This window comes from Schistocerca gregaria, chromosome 3 (assembly GCF_023897955.1).
Source record: "Schistocerca gregaria isolate iqSchGreg1 chromosome 3, iqSchGreg1.2, whole genome shotgun sequence".
In the NCBI taxonomy this organism is placed as follows: domain Eukaryota; kingdom Metazoa; phylum Arthropoda; class Insecta; order Orthoptera; family Acrididae; genus Schistocerca; species Schistocerca gregaria.
In genome coordinates this window covers 174,207,897-174,228,069 of record NC_064922.1, presented here as the reverse complement: position 1 = coordinate 174,228,069, position 20,173 = coordinate 174,207,897, and the positions used below count along the sequence as shown (strand labels likewise).

At 39.6% G+C, this 20,173-nt stretch overlaps 1 protein-coding gene across 1 annotated transcript in view; it reads left to right on the top strand.

Moving 5' to 3' along the window:
* Nucleotides 1-20,173, top strand: part of LOC126353895 (serine/threonine-protein kinase SMG1-like) — a 364,235-nt gene that overhangs the window by 335,750 nt on the left and 8,312 nt on the right. The window contains exons 48-51 of the mRNA XM_050003118.1: nt 5,581-5,903; nt 11,173-11,320; nt 12,977-13,137; nt 13,235-13,397. Of these exons, the coding sequence (XP_049859075.1) occupies nt 5,581-5,903; nt 11,173-11,320; nt 12,977-13,137; nt 13,235-13,397 (795 nt within the window). The remainder of the gene's footprint in view (nt 1-5,580; nt 5,904-11,172; nt 11,321-12,976; nt 13,138-13,234; nt 13,398-20,173) is intronic.

Below are 20,173 nucleotides of genomic sequence, written 5' to 3'. Positions count from 1 at the left end.
AATATGATGTAAACATTACAACATGTATGTTTCACATTTGCTGGAATTTCATTGGGTTGTGCTTCACGTGGAGCAGAAGGCTAGCTATCTTGAGTACAGTCAAGTATGATTGTAAGGACAGTCGTCATACAGTGTATTATGTGCAGGTTGAGTCAATGATAATACAGGGTAACAGCTTTACCAGTGCATTTAACTTGGATGGCACTGGTCCAACTAACCTGCAGTGACGTGAATAGTTGCAGTTAAGACATAAGAGATTAGCAGGGAAACATTATAGCTTCGAATGTCATTCAGTTTTTAAACAGAATGGAATAATGTATGACAAAATGCTGGCAATATGCTTCTTAGGGGACTGGATGGAAAACATAATATGCTTTCGTTCATAACTACATAGTATTGTAAATAGTAATGGAAGTGATGAAAATGCCTAAATTAAACACAGGGTAATTTTTCTGTGTGAACTATGTTGATGGAAAAGTGTATTGTGGGGATTTCACTGTTTTAATTAAATACTGAGGGTCAAACAATGAAGAATCCAGGATGGAATGTAGCAATATTATGAAAAGGAAAATTGCTACTCATCATATAACAGAGATGTTGATTCGCAGATAGGCCCAACAAAAAGACTGTCAAGATTAAGATTTCAGCCAACAAAGCCTTTGTCAAAAATAGACAGCACACACACACACACACTCACCCAAACACAGCTCGCACACACGACTGCAGTCTCTGGCAGCTGAAGCCATGTGTGGCATTACTGCAGTACTGTGTTCCATTTGTATGAGGTGTGTGTGTGTGTGTGTGTGTGTGTGTGTGTGTGTGTGTGTGTGTGTGTGTGTATTTTTGATAAGGGCCTTGTTGGCTGAAAGTTTAATTGTGACAGTCTGTTTGTTGTGCCTATCTGCATCTCCGCTATATGATGAGTAGCAACATTCCTTTCCATAATATTGCTAAATACTGAAGGTATTATTTACAGTCAGCTGTCTGGTAATCTCTGAACTCCTTCCATATCCGAATCCAAGAAATACATTTCAGTACTAAAACTATTATCTGTTACATTGATAATGAGTCAGTCAACAACGGAATCCACCAAGCTACCCAAGTGACAGATTTTCTTCCCTTCTTTTGACGTACCTTTCTGCTTCCTGCCTGCATTTGTCAGTGAGTTGTGACATAGCTTCATGCATTAGTTGAAGTACGTCTGGCAGCTTAAATGTCGTGATATTACTTGTGACAGATCCCTTATTTTGGCTCCAGATCAGTTCTGTTTGGGTCATATTCCACTGGTACAGTGGCAACTGTAAAATTGTAGCATCCGCATGGCATTCTCAGTGCCGTGAAAATTTTTTCCATTTTTCTACAATTCTTATTATTCTGGCTCGTGAAAGACCACATCTGTGGTATAAAACAATGGATATAGTTCAAATAAAGAGTATTTGATTTTTCATTTTTTTCCTAAAATGGAATGTTGTTTTCTTAATTTAAACAATCTTTATAAAAAGCTTTCATAAAATATTGATAATTAAGAACTTGAGAAGATCAATGTTGGGTTTGAACCATTGATCAATGGAATGTACCACATTCCAGTTGTATAACAATGCCGACTGAGCTATGTGTATCCTGTTATGAAAGCTCCTTCACTTTAGCAAAAACTGTTCTCTGGAAAACTTCAAAACCAATATTTTTTCTGTAAACTTGTGAAAAAGTTGAGAATAACCTTTTTCTTGCCTTTCTTTTAATGGTATTCCACGTGCATTTTTCACCACAGAGCAGCGAGCAGCATCAGCCATGTTCACACTGCCTCTTAACAGTGCGACAAGCAAAGCACAACAGTACAAAGAGTGTGACTGTACATGATTTTTTAAGTAAAAGCTACTTGGCTACAGCATTATTAAGATAAGCTTTATGGCTGTGTTGATGGCTAATACATGAGGAGGACCTACTTCCGAGAGCAAAATACCCCAGTGTATGTCTGCTAAAGCTGCTGACCAGTCATTACATTTGTGTTTGTCAAAGTGGGATTGGTAAAGTGTAATAGAAGTCAATAAATTCCACTTGTTTCCAAGGAAATTAGAGTATGATGTTTTTGTGACTTTCTCTTTATCAGCTTCAACCTATTATCCTGTTTCGTGTTTGTAGAGATTGTAGATTGAAGTTGCTGTGAGCCAGCTGAAGGTGATGTATGAACTGTTAGCAGTATACATACTCCAGTCTACCCAATTGTCAGATCTAAGAATCATTCAAAGAGTAATTACCCAAGTACAGGGCTCAGAATTATGGACTTTGCTGTAGTGAGAACTTTTAACTGTTTCTTGTGGCTCAAACCAAGTCTGGTGACCCTTATTTAGATTCATTTCATTGTCTAGCTGTGCAAAGGATTTATCCAGAGCTGCTAATAAACATTTCTGAGTAAATTGCAGAGCATTGTCACATAATGTGTCTTGTATACTACCTGTAGCAAAGAGTGCATGAATTCTGACCTTGGCTGGGAGTGGAGTTTCACACAATGATATGGAAGCTCCAAGAATAGACAAAAGGAATGTCTCACATTCCGGGTGATGTAGAGGTACACTGGTCATACTGCAGAATACAGTGTAGGGAAACCGATACAAAATTGTAGTGGCAAGTTGTTTATTCCTAATAAGAGCTATGCAAGAAGCCTAAAACAGTTTGATCTTGGCAAAAGCCCCATCTGAAAAACCTTGAAATCTCCTGCTTTCTATGAAGTCAGTGAACAGTTTTAAAATTTTTCCATTAAGTATCATGTAGATTAGTCCGCACGAAAACTGAAGACAACAGATAGAAAGTGGAAATACTGTTTTGATATTCAGAAAATGCTATGTTGCGCTCGAGCCGCTGACACTAAGGTTTACTATCCATCTGGATTCTCAGGAACTTCGCACATGGCACCTCGTCCAGTATATGCCCATAGATACCAACTTTCGGTGCCTGTAAGTCACTTATAATTTGTTTGGAATTGCAGAAGCCTCTGCAGGGACCTAGGGACTCTCACACATGCCAAGACATACACTCCATAATGGTGTACATGGCTAAAAATTGGGGTTGCTTAATGGAATTTTGCAAGATTTGCTATTAAGCTGTTGACGATGAAACTGTTGCAAGCCTGTTCCATTATTCTCATGGCTATGTCTGGTATGGATGTGTCTGAGCCCTTAAACCAATATACGTGCGTCATCAGCAGATATTATTTTTCTGAAGAGTTCCCCAATGTCACTGGTAAATGATTTGTGTAGACAAAGACCGGGCCTGGGCCAAGGACCAAACCTTGTGAAACAAAACATTTAATGTTTCTATACTCTGAAATTAATATTATTCCTGTGAAATCGTTAGCTAATGTAACCCTCCATTCTCTGCTTTGGGGGAATTCTCTCAATTCAGTATCAATTTTCAGATGGCAAAAAAAGCTCTTCGATGTATAGTGGGTTTATCTCCTAGGGATACATGCAGGGAACATTTCAAAAAACTTAACATCATAACAGTTCCTTGTTTGTACATCTATTATTGCTTATTACACTTAAAAGAAAACATAGCTCAATATCCCCTTACGTCATCTCTCCACACCCATAATAAAAGACGAAACCATACAATTGATCTGCCATACTCTAGATTGTCCAAGATACATAATAGTTATAAATATGTAGGCCTCGGACTATTTAATATGCTCCCTAAAATTGTACAGACAGTATCTAAAAATAAATTTAAGACAACATTGGGTCAATGGCTCAGAGGCAAAGCATTTTACTCAGTTGATGAATATAAAGATTGTAATAAGGCAGATTTGCTGTTTTAACTTGGGGGAAGGTACCTCTGCCTGTAGTAGGACCTAAATTTGGAAAAAAACAGTGTCTAACATATAGGCATAATAGACCTATTTCGAGTGCTGTATATTTGTATCAATATCTTACGATAAGGACATAGTGTTATCAGCATGTATATGATAATGACATAGTGTTATCAGCATAAATACTCTCCACTTAATATAAATTTGTATAATGTTTTCTTTTTTATTGTAAAATTAACAATATATAAAATGTGTGCTATTCTACTACACTAACATTCATAGGATTTATGTATACATTGTTATAAAAATGTACTGTAATTTGAACTCATTGACGAAGTCCATTGTACGAGAAAATACCGAACGGCTTATAAAGATTCTTATTCTTATTCTGTTGTTAAAATATGATTCCATCCATGCTTGGGTCAGATACATAAAATGATACACAATTTTAATTTCCCTAGTAGATTTTTGTGATGTACACAGTCAAAGGCCTTGTCAAGATCACAGACAATGTCAACTGGGTAATTTTTATTGTTACTTTTATTAAAACTGAGTTTGTGAGATCATATATTGCATTCTCAGTGGAGAACCCTTTATGGAATCCAAGCTGATCTGTTGTTAAAATGTTATTCCCGAAAAGATGGCTCTGTTGTAAGCAACTTCTCAGTTTTGTGGACTGGGAATGAGAGATATTGGTCTATAATTAAAGGTCAGCTGCTTATCTCCACTTCTATGAACTGTTGTTACTTAAACATGTGGGAAAATATCTTGACTCATCAGATTGTTACAAAGGTAACTCCAACGTGCTATTACCAAGCCAGTGCACAAGTTTTGTACTTTGACAGATACCAAAATTGCAAGAAGAGTTACTACTTTTTAGTGACCTGGTTATTTTTGTGAATTCTTGAACAGATGAATTGGCAATACTGATACCTTTTGGTGGAGTATGCAGTGCCTGTCTAAGTACTTTTATCTGCTTTTAAGGACAATTTATTATTTCTGTATTTTCAGCTTGTGTTAGGAAAAATTCTCACTACTACTGTCATTTGGGAGTTCAGTATCATTTGCCTTTCAGAGTTTACTCATTTCATGCTTAATAATGCTTCAAATTCTACTTTATTTTTTCTAGGAATTTTAGATTTCTGCACCTAGTATATGGTTTTTGTCTTTTTTGTGACATTCAGAAGAATTGAGCAATACTGCATGTAGTACTCAGTGTACTCTTAGGAAATAATTACATAATTACAGATTTCTTCACATTTTTCATGCTGTAAATTCCTTCTGATGAGTGTAAATGTACTCCAGTATTGATTGGGTAGATTTTCAGTACTACCAGTATAGCTTTGACAGGTGTTGTATGGAAGGCCCCTTTGTACGTGCCTGATGATTGAGCTACAGTTCTCAAATCAGAGCTGATGTGCTTGTACACTAACTGCGAAGCCAACTACGCCATTGAAGACAGTGTTTTGATATGCCTTAATGCCATGTGATGATAGCTTGTAATTCATGGTACCTTCTCCCACAAACATGTATAATTTTCACTGGCTTTTCTGTTAATATCTTAATTTGTGTCATAAAATGCCTGCTTTCATTGATCGGACTGCCAGATATCTGCAGATGTTGCTAAGTGATATGAAAATGTTATTAGTTTTAATTGTTGGGTTTCTTGTTTGAGGTAGCTGACCTTTCAGTAGTATGTAGATTTGTATGCTGCTGTGATTTTTTAAAAAAAGATCATTTTATAAATTTGACTGATAATTGGTATTTGGGTGTTACAGGCCGTTCAAGTTTTATGTTGGAGCTACGCAAGGCATCTTCAGCACTCCTGGCATTACAGACAAGGCTGACAGAGGCTCGTGAGCAACAGAATACCTTGGTGGCCAGTGTAGAGCAAAGACTGAAATGGGCAGCAGGTGCTAACCCTGCATTAGCTGAAGTGCTGGCAGCATTTGGTAAAGCAGTAGCAGCTGCCAATGAACGTATGGCACAAGACCAACGTCTTGCATCGCTGATAGGTTCAACTTGCAATGCTCTGCTGCATCATGAAGCTCTCCGTACTCGAACATCAGAAGCAGTCTCACAGGATGCTGCTTTCCTGCAGGTATTAATACTTTCATAATGGACTTCCATTAATAATATCTTTAAATCAATCAGCAGATTGATTACTGACTATTTTATCCTTTTCCTCCTTTTTAATACTTACTGTAAGTTATTAACTCATTCCTTTGGAAAGTCCAGGATGGAATAATAATAATAATAATAATAGTATGAAGTGGATAGATTGCTAGTACGACGTTGAGTCCCAGACAGGTACATTGAAAAAGACTGCTAAAATATTAAGCTTTCAGGCAAAGCACTGGTCTTAATATTTAGCACACTTTTTTTTCCACTGTGTCTGTCAGTGTCTGACCATCTCTTCTGCGTGGTGAGTAGCAACCTGTCCTTCCCATGTTGTTGTTAACTCTCTCCTTTGTTAGAATGAACTACTTGTTGAGGATTTTTAAGTTAAACTTCACTGAATAAAAATAGTTGGTGTGGATACACAAGTCAGTCATGGCATCAGTTCATAGAGGATTGATTGAAACCTAGTTTAAAACAGAAATTTTTATCCAGAGACTGTCGTATATTAGTTTTTGAGAATGTGAAACAAATACTAACAAAGAGATAGAGCCCCTCTATCTCTTTTTCATATTTGTTTCACATCTTTATATGAAATTTTCCATTCATCATTAAATTTTGAGAATGTAAATTTGTGTCCTCCAAACATTATTTCTGTTAAATAGTCACTGTTTTTAAGTACAATGTCAGGCCTGATTTTGGGAGGAAGACCCACTCAACTCAATGTTGAGCGAGCAATCTGCATGTTGCTCCTTATTTGTAGTGTACAAGCGTGGCAGCTGGGAGCGTATAATGTGTGCCCTTTCCTGTAATTATCTCGCTCTTGGAAACTCCTGCCGCATACAATAATTAAATGTCATACACTAATTTTTTATGCAAAGGTCATAAAAAACTTGTGCTAATGAATTTTATTGTTATAAATTTGTTATTAAATTGGTTCATTTTAATTATTCAATGGCATTCATACTTCTGTGCCAATGAGCCCTGTTGTTGTAAAGGTTGATGTGATAAACAAGTGATAGCTCTAAAATTAGTGAAATTCTGTGTACAACTTTATGTTTTTAAGCCAGATAAGTGCCATCTTATTCTCATTGTTGTCTGTTTCCATCCTATAAATTCTGTCATCACTATGAGAGATTGATTTGAGCAGAACATTCTTGTCCTGTGCCGTAAAATGTGTCTGTGCGAGGTGGCATAGTAGTTAGCACCTGACTTGCATTAGGGACAATGACTATTCATAAGTGTCTGACCATCCTGATTTATATTTTCCAGAATTTCCCTAAATCACAACAGGTAAATTACAGAGTGGTTCCCTTGAAAGGGCACTGCCAATTTCCTTACATATTCTTGAAACCATCTGCGCTTGTCCTCCATCTCTAATGCCCTTGATGTTAACAGGACAGTAAACCTTAATCTTCTTTCTTCCTTCTGGAAAATGTGGCTGTTTTTACCAGACTTCTGGACTTGCCAGCTTCAATCTCCAGCCTCTACCTTCTAACTGTGAAAATTCCTTGGTTGCAGTAGTTTTCCTTGATCATGAACAATTCCTAATTTTTTCTTGAATTATTTCATTGGTCAAATCGTGCTGAATTGTCATTGGTGCAGCCCCCCTGTGGGTCCGGGGGTTGGAATAGGCCCGAGGTATTCCTGCCTGTCGTAAGAGGCAACTAAAAAGAGTCCCGCCCCCTCAAGAGGGTAGTTAGCGCCTGCGTCTGGAGACGGAGGGTTCCACGACCTATATTTGCGGTCATTATGGTTTTTCACGTCTTCTGGTTTTTTCCTTTCTTTGTTCTTCTCCATCTCACTGTCTTACTTTTCTCTTGCCTTCTTCTCCTTGCCTTCTCTGGTCTCCGCCTCGGCATTTGAGACAGTCTGTCCTTTCTCTCCCTCTCTCCCTTCTTTTTCCTCTTTCTCCTTCCTCCCTGTGCGTGCCTGAAGGCCGACCCACGCGTTCGCACGCATAGCCGGTGACGGGGTAACGCGTAATTCACTGCCCTGGGTAGACAAGTAAGGCACGCACGTACCCCCTGGTAAAGGCCAGGCCCTGGGAGAGGTGATTGCCTGAGCTGACACCTTCCGACCATGCCAATTGGTCCTTCCATCCGTTTCTCGGGATCATCCGCTCCAAGCTGTTTTATGGTGCTTCGTATACTCCTCTGCACGGCCGTCCATCTTATGACACCTCAACTCCATACAACGTCGGGGTTTACGTCTTGAGATTGGAGCATTTTATACTAGTCCCGTCGAGAGACTTCATGCTGAATCCGGTGAATTGCCACTCACCTACCGGCGCGATATACCGCTTTGTTGGTATGCCTGTCGGCTACTGTCAATGCCCGACCACCCGTCTTATCGTTCTTTTTTTGACGACTCTCTCGACCGTCAATACGAATTGTATGTCTCTGCCCTGCTACCCCCTGGAGTTCGTTTTCGCCGCCTCCTTCAACACCTTGATTTTTCACTCCCTGCAACCTTTAGAGTGGGCGAGAGCCACATGCCACCTTGGCTCCAGGCTCAGGCCCTCGTTCACCTTGACCTCAGCTCGCTCCCAAAGGAGGTTACCCCCGGTTCGGTATACCGCTCCTGTTTTGTCGAACTTCGTTCGAAGTTCATTAATATGACATTCATTTATACTGATGGCTCTAGGACCAATGACGGTGTCGGGTGTTCTTTTATTGTCGGCGCACAAAGTTTCAAATACCGGCTCCATGGCCATTGTTCGGTCTTCACAGCTGAGCTCATTGCCCTCTACCAGGCTGTTCTTTACATCTGCCGCCACCGACATTCTGCTTATGTTATCTGCTCAGATTCTCTGAGCGCCATCCAGATCCTCAGTGATCCGTATCCGGTTCACCCTTTCGTGCACCGGATCCAACGCTCTCTTCTGCAGCTGGTGGACGACGGTTCTCCGGTTAGCTTTGTGGGTTCCTGGCCTTGTCGGTATCCCTGGGAACGAAGCTGCAGGTGCTGCGACCAAGGCTGCGGTCCTCCAGCCTCGGACGGCTTCTTGTTGTGTCCCTTCATCAAATTGTAGCAGAGTCATTTGTCGGCGCATTTTATCGCTGTGGCATGTCGATTGAGCTGCACTTATGGACAATAAGCTTCGGACCTTGAAACCTCTTCCTGCAGCTTGGACGTCGTCCTCATGCCCTTCTCGGAGGGAGGAGGTCATTTTGGCCCGGTTACGAATTGGAAACTGCCAGTTCAGCCATCGCCATCTGCTGACGACTGCGCCACATTTTAACGTCCTGTCTGGATTTTAATACACTGTGTTGTGATCTTGACCTGCCATATACTCTGGATGCCATTTTAGCGGATGACCCAGGAGCAGCTGCTCGTGTTCTTCGTTTTATCAGCTTGACAAACCTGTCTAAGGACATTTGATTATGCTGCTTTTTTTTAATCCTCTGCCTGTCTATTTCTTTCATAGTATTGTCCCTTTTAGTTGCTGTTTTAACCTTGTGCCTCGGGGTCCATTCCTAATTTAGTCTGGGCGCTAATGACCATTGTAGTTGCGCGCCCTAAAGCCACATACAGGGTGTTTCAAAAATGACCGGTATATTTGAAACGGCAATAAAAACTAAACGAGCAGCGATAGAAATACACAGTTTGTTGCAATATGCTTGGGACAACAGTACATTTTCAGGTGGACAAACTTTCGAAATTACAGTAGTTACAATTTTCAACAACAGATGACGCTGTAAGTGATGTGAAAGATATAGAAGACAACGCAGTCTGTGGGTGCGCCATTCTGTACGTCGTCTTTCTGCTGTAAGTGTGTGCTGTTCACAACATGCAAGTGTGCTGTGGACAACATGGTTTATTCCTTAGAACATAGGATTTTTCTGGTGTTGGAATTCCACCGCCTAGAACATAGTGTTGTTGCAACAAGACGAAGTTTTCAACAGAGGTTTAATGTAACCAAAGGGCCGAAAAGCGATACAATAAAGGATATGTTTGAAAAATTTCAACGGATTGGGAACGTGACGGATGAACGTGCTGGAAAGGTAGGGCGACCGCGTACGGCAACCACAGAGGGCAACGTGCAGCTAGTGCAGCAGGTGATCAAACAGTGGCCTCGGGTTTCCGTTCGCCGTGTTGCAGCTGCGGTCCAAATGACGCCAACATCCACGTATCGTCTCATGCGCCAGAGTTTACACCTCCATCCATACAAAATTCAAACGCGGCAACCCCTCAGTGCCACTACCATTGCTGCACGAGACACATTCGCTAACGATATAGTACACAGGATTGATGACGGCGATATGCATGTGGGCAGCATTTGGTTCACTGACGAAGCTGATTTTTACCTGGACGGCTTCGTCAATAAACAGAACTGGCGCATATGGGGAACCGAAAAGCCCCATGTTGCAGTCCCATCGTCCCTGCATCCTCAAAAAGTACTGGTCTGGGCCGCCATTTCTTCCAAAGGAATCATTGGCCCATTTTTCAGATCCGAAACGATTACTGCATCACGCTATCTGGACATTGTTCGTGAATTTGTGGTGGTACAAACTGCCTTAGAGGACACTGCGAATACCTCGTGGTTTATGCAAGATGGTGCCCGGCCACATCGCATGGCCGACATCTTTAATTTCCTGAATGAATATTTCGATGATCGTGTGATTGCTTTGGGCTATCCGAAACATACAGGAGGCGGCGTCGATTGGCCTCCCTATTCGCCAGACTTGAACCCCTGTGACTTCTTTCTGTGGGGACACTTGAAAGACCAGGTGTACCGCCAGAATCCAGAAACAATTGAACAGCTGAAGCAGTACATCTCATCTGCATGTGAAGCCATTCCGCCAGACACGTTGTCAAAGGTTTCGGGTAATTTCATTCAGAGACTACGCCATGTTATTGCTACGCATGGTGGATATGTGGAAAATATCGTACTATAGAGTTTCCCAGACTGCAGCGCCATCTGTTGTTGACAGTTGTAACTACTGTAATTTCGAAAGTTTGTCTGCCTGAAAATGTACTGTTGTCCCAAGCATATTGCAACAAACGGTGTATTTATATCGCTGCTCGCTTAGTTTGTATTGCCGTTTCAAATATACTGGTCATTTTTTAAAGACCCTGTATATATATCATTGGCGCAGATTGGCAGAAATACGCAATGTGCGCTCATATACTGTAGGTGTGTGTACCGTTGGTATCTGGGTGTGAGTTTAAGCTTTTCTTGTACTTTCAAATAGTTAGATATTTCTAAATTATTTGGCTATTACAGCTTGTGTGTGTGTAATTTTCAGCTGCTAGAGCAATGTGAGAAAAGTTGTATGCTGGCAGCTAGCTGTAATCAAACAATTACACCAGCAGAAGAGAACTTGGTGCAGTTGCTTCCTCCAGCAGGGCCTGTGGACCAGGCATGGATTCAGGATATTGAGATATGTATTTCAGGTAAGACACTATTTGCAGGTGCCTGAAGAATAATTTTTTGCTTTCATTATTGTAAGAATGGGCACTGTGATTCTAAGGTGTAGAGACTGAGTAGTGAAATTACCCGAAGAAATTGATTATTTATTTACGTGTTGGATTGTGCACAAGGTGTTGTAACTGGTTCAGGCTTCTTATCAAATAATCAGGTGATTTAAGCATGAGCATCTCTCCTGGCCTTTTCAGTGGTTCTTTGACTAACTACGATGTAATGTATTCAAATGATAGGATGTTTTGCGTAGAAGTCTGAACTGGTTTATGGCACCATTTGTGTTCAGTGAGGCTGAAAAGCCAGAATGCCTAGTTTGAGCTATACTTCAGGCATTGAACTTACTTCCACTATCAAGTAGCATTTATTTACTGTTTGTTCATTTGATTATGGTTAGCACACTGGACTCTCATTTGGGAGGACAAGTATTCAAACCCGTGTCCGACCATCCTGAGTTAGGTTTTCTGCGATTCCCCTAAAAATTGCTTCAGGCAAATGCCAGGCTGGTTCCTTCAAAAGGGCGCAGCTCGCTTCCTTCCCCACCCTTCCCTCATCTGATGGGTCGGATTACCTCGCCCAGTCAACCAGTCATCTCCGGGTCTTTGTATGGACACAGTTAGCTCAAATTGATGCTTAGATGAACAAAAGTATTTCACTTGAAATCAGTATGTTAGCTGACATTTTAGTTCATTTTGAAGATAATCTAGTATTCAGAAGTGAAGACAAATAATTGTTTTGTACGACTATGAGCCGTACTGTTTTTTTGCTTTAATTTAGTGCGTTGCAATATAGTTAAAGCAGATTTTCTCATAATCTGACTTTAGTTTGACAAACAAAAGTTACAGAAATGATCTAAAACTTACTATGTGATAGTTTGCAAATGATATCAAATGTAATCCTCCTGTAGTCGTGTACTGGAGGGAAATGAGATGGAGTATATGTGACTGCATCAAGTTTACAGTAGACAGTTTGTAAATGAACACATAAACAGCATTAGATTATTTAAGTTATCTTTGTTTTCAATATAAAAAAGCATACCAGAATAAAAAATAAAATGTAGCAAATTTATCACAATATTTTAAATTGAAACAATTTTATATATATAAACAAAGATGATATATTAAAAACAAAGATTCCAAGACTTACCAAGCGGGAAAGCGCCGGCAGACAGGCACATGAACAAAACACACAAACACACACACAGAGTTACTAGCTTTCGCAACCGATGGTTGCTTCTTCAGGAAGGAGAGGGAAAGACGAAAGGATGTGGGTTTTAAGGGAGAGGGTAAGGAGTCATTCCAATCCCGGGAGGTAAGTCTTTCCACTCCCAGGATTGGAATGACTCCTTACCCTCTCCCTTAAAACCCACATCCTTTCGTCTTTCCCTCTCCTTCCCTCTTTCCTGATGAAGCAACCGTTGGTTGTGAAAGCTTGAATTTTGTGTGTATGTTTGTGTATCTATCAACCTGCCAGCGCTTTCCTTTGGTAAGTAATATCATCTTTGTTTTTAGATATATTTTTCCCACGTGGAATGTTTCCCTCTATTTATATACACTGTTTCAATCTGTCCATTTGCTCTGTTTTCTGTTTCCATAGCCTTGTATAATATTACATTTTTGAAACACTTCCAGATAAGGCAAAGTCATTGCAGGAACAGATAAGCCTTCTTCAGGAAACTGTTCTTAAAACTCAAGAGACAGTAAAAGGAAAACTTCTATCAGTTAGGGAACTTCAAACAGTCCACCTGAAACTAATGCAGGATGTCCGTAGTTTAATGAGGTCAATGACAAAGGTATGTTGCAAAGTTAGTCCTTGTGGATTTCTCATTGCATGGTTTTTGACCAAATACAAATCGTGTTCTTAGTAAAATCTGTTCTCTGTGTTTGCAGTTTGATGATTGCCCTCTGGTTGGTTTAAATGACTATTTGGCAAATTATCGATATTTTTTGGAGCAGTTCACTAATTTTGTAAAGGATTTATCAAAAGAAGATTTCACTGTTGAGAGAGTTTTGCAAGCAAAAGAAGAAATTGACTACTTTGGAGAGAAAATAGGTAAGTTAATTTTGAGAATGACTCAAAAACTTATGTTTTAGCTGGTAAACATTAATTAAATACATGTGTTGCATGCTATAGCATACCACTGAAAGTAAGTGTCCATTTTAAGGACATGCAATTTTTTGTTTTGTTTTTTGGGATCCAAAAACAAGCCTGGAGCTTAGAGTCAAGTGCAAAGCAAATGGAAAGTTTGAAAAATGGCACTAGGAGCCGCCACAATTAAATTTTGCTATCAGATGTGAGCAGTGCTATGCAGGTGCAAGGCTAAATACTGGCGCCTAAACTTTTGCATCATTAAAAAAAAGAGGGGGGAAGACAAGTCTAATTCTCTCTCTATTGAATTTTAATATATCCAGAAGTTCAGTATTGCTCATTTTATGATTTGGCAGCCTTTCGAATATTTGTAGCCACAAAAATAAATTTTATACAAATATCAACAAAGCATAAGGCTTTAGGTTTGTTGCATAAGTTAGTAAGCTGTGGCTCACGCTAATTTCACATATTGTTTCATTGAAGTTTGTGAAGTTTTTGTGTTAGTGAACCATAATGAAGTGCTTTCATTTTTGTGCCAAATTGTAGAAGAAAGTTACTTCTTTTGCTAAAAAAAGTTCTAATTGTGCTGCAGGTCTGCAGTATGGAACTGATGAAAGCAATGTCAGATGATGGCCATTGCCAACAGACAAATTATGTAAAGTTCCAGTAGCAGGAAAGCCTTTAGTGGGCTAAAATGTGGCTGATTTGTGCTCTGGAAGTGAGTTTGTTAACCCTTTGAATGTCAAGGTAACGATCTATCGTCACCCCCTACTGTCGCTAATACTGTCAGGGTGCCGATTTGTCGGTACACTGCATCGTCTTGTTTATCTTACAGAATCGGGCACTAGATGGTGTTGGCATGCTGTTACAGATGCTCTTTGACTCAAGCTATGTGTAGGTCAATAGCTGTCGACAATTGAGCATCTTTTCAGTGAAATATTAGCCTTTGATTATTCCGATTTTGCATTGTATGTTTATTGACGTTGTTTCGCAGTGCATGTTTACATTCTGTTATTGCATTCTACGTTCTTGTTTTTGTGCAGTACTGTTATTTATCATTGTTTCTGTGTGTTTTTCTTCACGTTAAGCATTTACAGTTTGTTTATTTTCTCCGCTTATTGTGAAAAATGCGACCTGCACCAGGCCACAGCAGAGGCCTTACCGACGAAGAAATTTGTGAACTTTTAGAATGTACTAGTGATACAGTGTGTTTTAGCGAAAGTAGTAACATTTCAGAAAGTGACAGTGATGTACTTGACGATATGGTGAATGAAAGTGAAGACAAAATGGAAGATGTACAATACACTGAAGTAATTGCGCCTGAAACACTACAGCCATTACCACATCCATTTCAAGAACTGCCAGGACCAAAACATATGCTGCCAGCAGGATCTCCTGTAATAGAATATTTCAATCTATTCTTTACTACAACGTTGCTGCAGCTTATTGTAACTGAAACAAATCACTCGGCTAAAGTTTGTAATTAAACATGCTACATTGTCCAAACCGTGTAAGAAATGGAAGAATGTGACAAGTACTGAGGGAAGAGGTTTTATTGCATGCTTACTAAATATGGGACTCAATAAAAGGCCCACAATGCTCTCATACTGGAGCACTAAACCTTCAGACATTTCCATCGTTTGGAAAAATGTTTTCTGCCCGCCGATTTAGGCATCTTATGAAATTCTTTCATCTTGTGGATAGTCAGAAATGTCCAGCGCTAGGCCATCTTGATTATGACACATGTATCAGGTACCAGCCATTGGTAGATCATGCTAATAATATATTTAGACGTCATTACACACATCATGAACAACTTACTATTCTTGAGAGTCTAGTTGGCACTAAATGTCACACTTCCCTATTACAGTATTTGCAACTGATGATCCTCGTGGTTCTTCGGGTTTGAGAAAACTTCCAGAGAAGAAAGAGTCAAGATGCTGTGTGTGTACTAGCGAGGGAAGGAAAAGGTCAAGAACTGTTTGCAGTAGATGTAATAAGGGGTAGCATGCTGAATGTTTTCCTAAACACAAATGCTAAGTCATACTGTCGACACAGAAATTCTGTAATGTTCTCTTCAAATGAATAATTACTATCTTTCTAAATAATAACACAAATTTCATCTCCCTCGGGTCATTTTACTCACAAATGTGTGTAGATTCTATGGACTGTAGTTAGCCTTCTTAAACTGAAGCACAGTGTAGGATATATGGAATCAAAGTCAAATTTATAAAATTAAATAAATATGTGTTTCTTATTTGGACTCGCAATCGAATTCATTTGAAACATTATGATGATCTGTGTAAGCTATAATATTCTACATACTTTTATGGATAAGTGGTAATTTCTTCATATTTTTAAAATGAATACTGTATGATATATGGCAATTTAAATAGAATGTAGCAAAACAGTATAAATAAATGTGACATTTTTAGCACTACACACCACTCCAAATCGGCTGACTGCAAAAGGGTTAAAGAACAGCATCAGAAATGACTGGCTTTGAACGCAGAAAATTTTATTTTAAAAATTAAGGCACGTGAAATTGCTTGAGTGCAAAAAAATCGAAAATTTTAATGTTAGCCACAACTGGATTGGTCTTTTTATGAAGTGCTGGGATTTTTCACTTCAGAGGTGAACTTTGAATGCACAGAAGCTGCCAAAAAATTACAAAGAAACTTGTGGAATTTCAGCACTTCATAATTAGGCAGCGCACTGAAAACCAGTATCTTTTTGGTCGGAAAGGGGTGCTGATGAAACTCCCATATATTTTGACATGCTGCCAAATTGTACAGTTGAAGCCAGAAAAAAATCAAGTATTCACACATCAGGAAATGAAAAACAGATGGATGTCAGGCTTGCTTGCACAGTCATAGTTTTCAAACAAAATACTTTACCGAAATTTGAAGTGTTTCCAAAAACTGTAATTGTGCGAGCAAATGAAAGTGAGCGGTTTTTGGAGGATATGGTGCTGTAATGGATTAGGCATGTATGGCAGTGTTGTCCTGACAGAAACTTGATTTACTCAGAGTACAGGTGTCACATGCATGTGCATCCCATACAAGACCTGCAGTAAAATGAAAATTATTAGAAAGCAAAACGGACGTGGCAGTAATTCCAGGAAGGATGTCAATTTAGCAACCACTTGACGCCTGTTTGGCTCAGCCATTCAAGGACAAGTTTAAACATATTTACACAGACTGGCTTTCAAAAAAAGACAGACAACCAACACCAGCAGGATATGTAAAACGTGAAAATTTGGTATAAGTGTGCCAGTGGATTCGTGATGCATGGGAGTGTGTTCCAAATCGGACTGTGCAACAGGCATTTAAAAATGTTACATATTAAATGTACCAGATGGTATGGAGGATGATTCTCTGTACAAAGAACTGGGCAACAAGGAATCAAATGATGATGATTTCAGAATTTGTATTATAAACGTAATAAAATTGTGTTTTATATTTCCACTGTTAATATCTGTTTTGTCATTCTTATTTTGTATATGTTGCAAGCCATTAATTTAAAGTTAACTATGAAAATTTGATTTGCAAGCCTGTGTGTAGGTCAGTATGGATGACGTTATGTCTTGGATGTTTTCCTACCCGTGACAAGAGATGGATCCTATCAATCGTGAATCCTGTACTCTCTTCACCCTAAGAATGTAAACATTACACACTGTATCCTTGCATGTTCTTCATTTAAATCTTGCCCACCTAACAAACTCTAGTGAGACAATGGCAAACACAGAATAATACACACATCACGTAATGTTTACGTTGACATAATTCTTGTGCTGGATAGCGATACAGTCAGAAATGGGGCATGACAGCTGACTGCTAGTATTGATTTTTAAAATGTTCTATTACTATATATTCTGTACAGACAAGTTGCACTATGTAATCAAAAGTATCTGGACACCCCCAAAAACATAATGTTTTTCATATTAGGTGCATTGTGCTGCTACCCACTGCCAGATTGGGTGTTACTTGTGTCATACGTCCATACGTGAGATTCCACACTGCTAAACATCCCTAGGTTCACTGTTACTGATGTGATAATGAGATGGATACGTGACAGGACACATACAGCACAAAAGCATACAGGCTGACCTCGTCTGTTGACTGACAGATACAGCTGCCAGTTGAAGAGGGTCATACTGTGTAATAGGCAGACATCTATCCAGACCATCAGACAGGAATTCCAAAATCCATCAATATCCACTGCAAGTACTATGATAGTTAGGAGGGAGGTGAGAAAACTTGGATTTCATGGCCGAGTGGCTGTTTATAAGCCACACATCACACTGGTAAATGCCAAACAACGCCTCGCTTTGTTTAAGGAGCATAAATGGCGGATGATTGAACAGTGGAAAAATGTTGCGTTGAGCGACAAATCACAGTACACAATGTGGCGATCTGATGGTAGGGTGTCGGTATGGCAAATGCCTGGTGAACGTCGTGTGACAGCATGTGTAGTGCCAACAGTAACATTCAGAGGTGGTGGTGTTATGGTGTGGTGTTTTTCATGGAGGGGGCTTGCACCCCTTGTTGTTTTGCATGGCACTACCACAGCACGGGCCTACATTGATGTTTTAAGCAACTTCTTGCTTCCCACTGTTGAAGAGCAGTTCGGGAATGGCGATTGCCTCTTTCAACATGATGTAGCACCTGTTCTTAATGCATGAACTGTGTTGTAGTGGTTACATGACAATAACATCCCTGTAATGGATTGGCGTGCACAAAATCATGACCTGAATCCTATAGAACACATTTGGGATTTTTTGGAGTGCTGACTTGGTGCCAGGCTCACCGACTGACACCAATACCTCTCCTCAGTTCAGAACTCTATGAAGAATTGGGTGCCATTCCCCAAGAAACTGCCAGCACCTGATTGAACATATGACTGTGAGTGCGGCAGCTGTCATCAAGACTAATGGTAGGCCAACACCATTTTGAATTCCAGCATTACTGATGGAGGGCACCATGAAATTGTTAAGTTATTTTCAGCCAGGTGTCCGGATACTTTTGATCACATAATGTATGTAGTTTTAAGTGGTGAAATGGTAAATTAATCTACAAGACACCTTGGTTAAGCTTGACTGAGCTTACATCTTGAACCCAACTATTGTAGCTGCAACTTCATCCATTCTACCTAATTGGTACCTCATGTTAAAATGAACCAACTTTGTTTCGATGTTGAAGTGTGCCCACAACATTTCCCCCCCTTGAATTTAGAGTCTCAGTTTTTGGCTGTGGCTTACATTTGGATAAATACAGTAAAAACTAAGTTATGGTAACTGTGTGTTGTGTTCGTGATCTAAATTAAGGAGGAAAATATTTTAGCGCCATTCATAATTTTTTCCTTGTACAACAATTTCTTAAATAATTAAGGGACATACAAAGATTTGGGTAATAAAAGCAGCAATTCCTTCTCTAAATATACTGGATTTTAGTTTTTGCCAGTCTTTCCTTGTTTGGTTATTTCTAATAGTATGGATCATATAGTGCTAAGGATTTTCTTATATAGATCTTAGTTTCACCTATCTTAAGAGATACTTGGCAGCAAATAGTGACAGCTGCAGTATTTCCATAGCATTCTGGATCTGTGTCTATTTTCAAGAATGTCATTGTAGCAAACTAAATAATGTGGCTGTGAGAACAAGCCGCCTAAGTAAAATATTAAGAGGGGAGGGGACGGGAGGTGTGTGTATTTAATTGTGCTGCCTGCAGACTAAGGAAATGCTACAGTTGTCCTTAATGCTACAGCGTATCATTATGAAACGTAAGTTTTGGAAGATAGTCCATGCAAAACTGTGGAACATGGTCCCACTTCATCACAACAAAGCTACTGAAGAATTCTGGCATGCCAAACAATCACTCACTCTGGGAAAACCTAAGAGATCACTTTATCTCTTAGGTTTTCCCAGAGTGAGTGATTGATAATGAGCTCCTTGGTGTTCAACTGAGTTGTTGTTTCTATTTGCTGCACAATATTTTGATGAGCGACCCAACCATCTTCTTCTGGTGCTGCGAGGGCCAACTATCTTTCCTCAATATCTTAGTTAAGACAAGACCTGGTGGGTCTTTCAGTCATAGAGTGCATAGGAAACCCACACACATTGACCTCTGTCTCCATGCCTCAAGCCATCACCATTGATCACAAAGAAATTCGGTGTTGAAGACCCTGGTCCATAGAGCTTGAACAGTTTTAGACAAGGAGAGCCTCACCAGAGAATTAAAACACCTACTGGTGTTCCGAAGGAATGGGAACTCAGAACATCAAGCTGAACCAAGGGATGCAGTTAAAATTGAGAATACCTAACAAAGAGGATGGCACTGAGGAAGAGAAGCCAAAGATCACTTACCTGCCTTACACTGTTCCAATATCCGGAAAGATCAGTAGACTCCTACAGAAAAATGGCATCCAGTATATTTCGCTCCCTTCAATTAACGTAAAAAGTGTTCTTTGTTATGTTGAAGATGGTCGTGGTCTCCAAAAGCCAGGCTTATATTGCATTCGATGCAAATGTGACTTTCAGAACAACCGAGGAGAGATGCAAGGAACATCAGTGACACACCTAACTAAAATAAATAAGGAAATCAGCTGTCACTGAACTCTGCCTCGAATATAATTATAACATAAAATACCCTGAGGGTCACCTCATGGTGCGAACACAATGTCTGAGACAGCATAACTGAGGAATTTGTCTAAATAAAGATGTTGGAAAACTTAAGAAACAA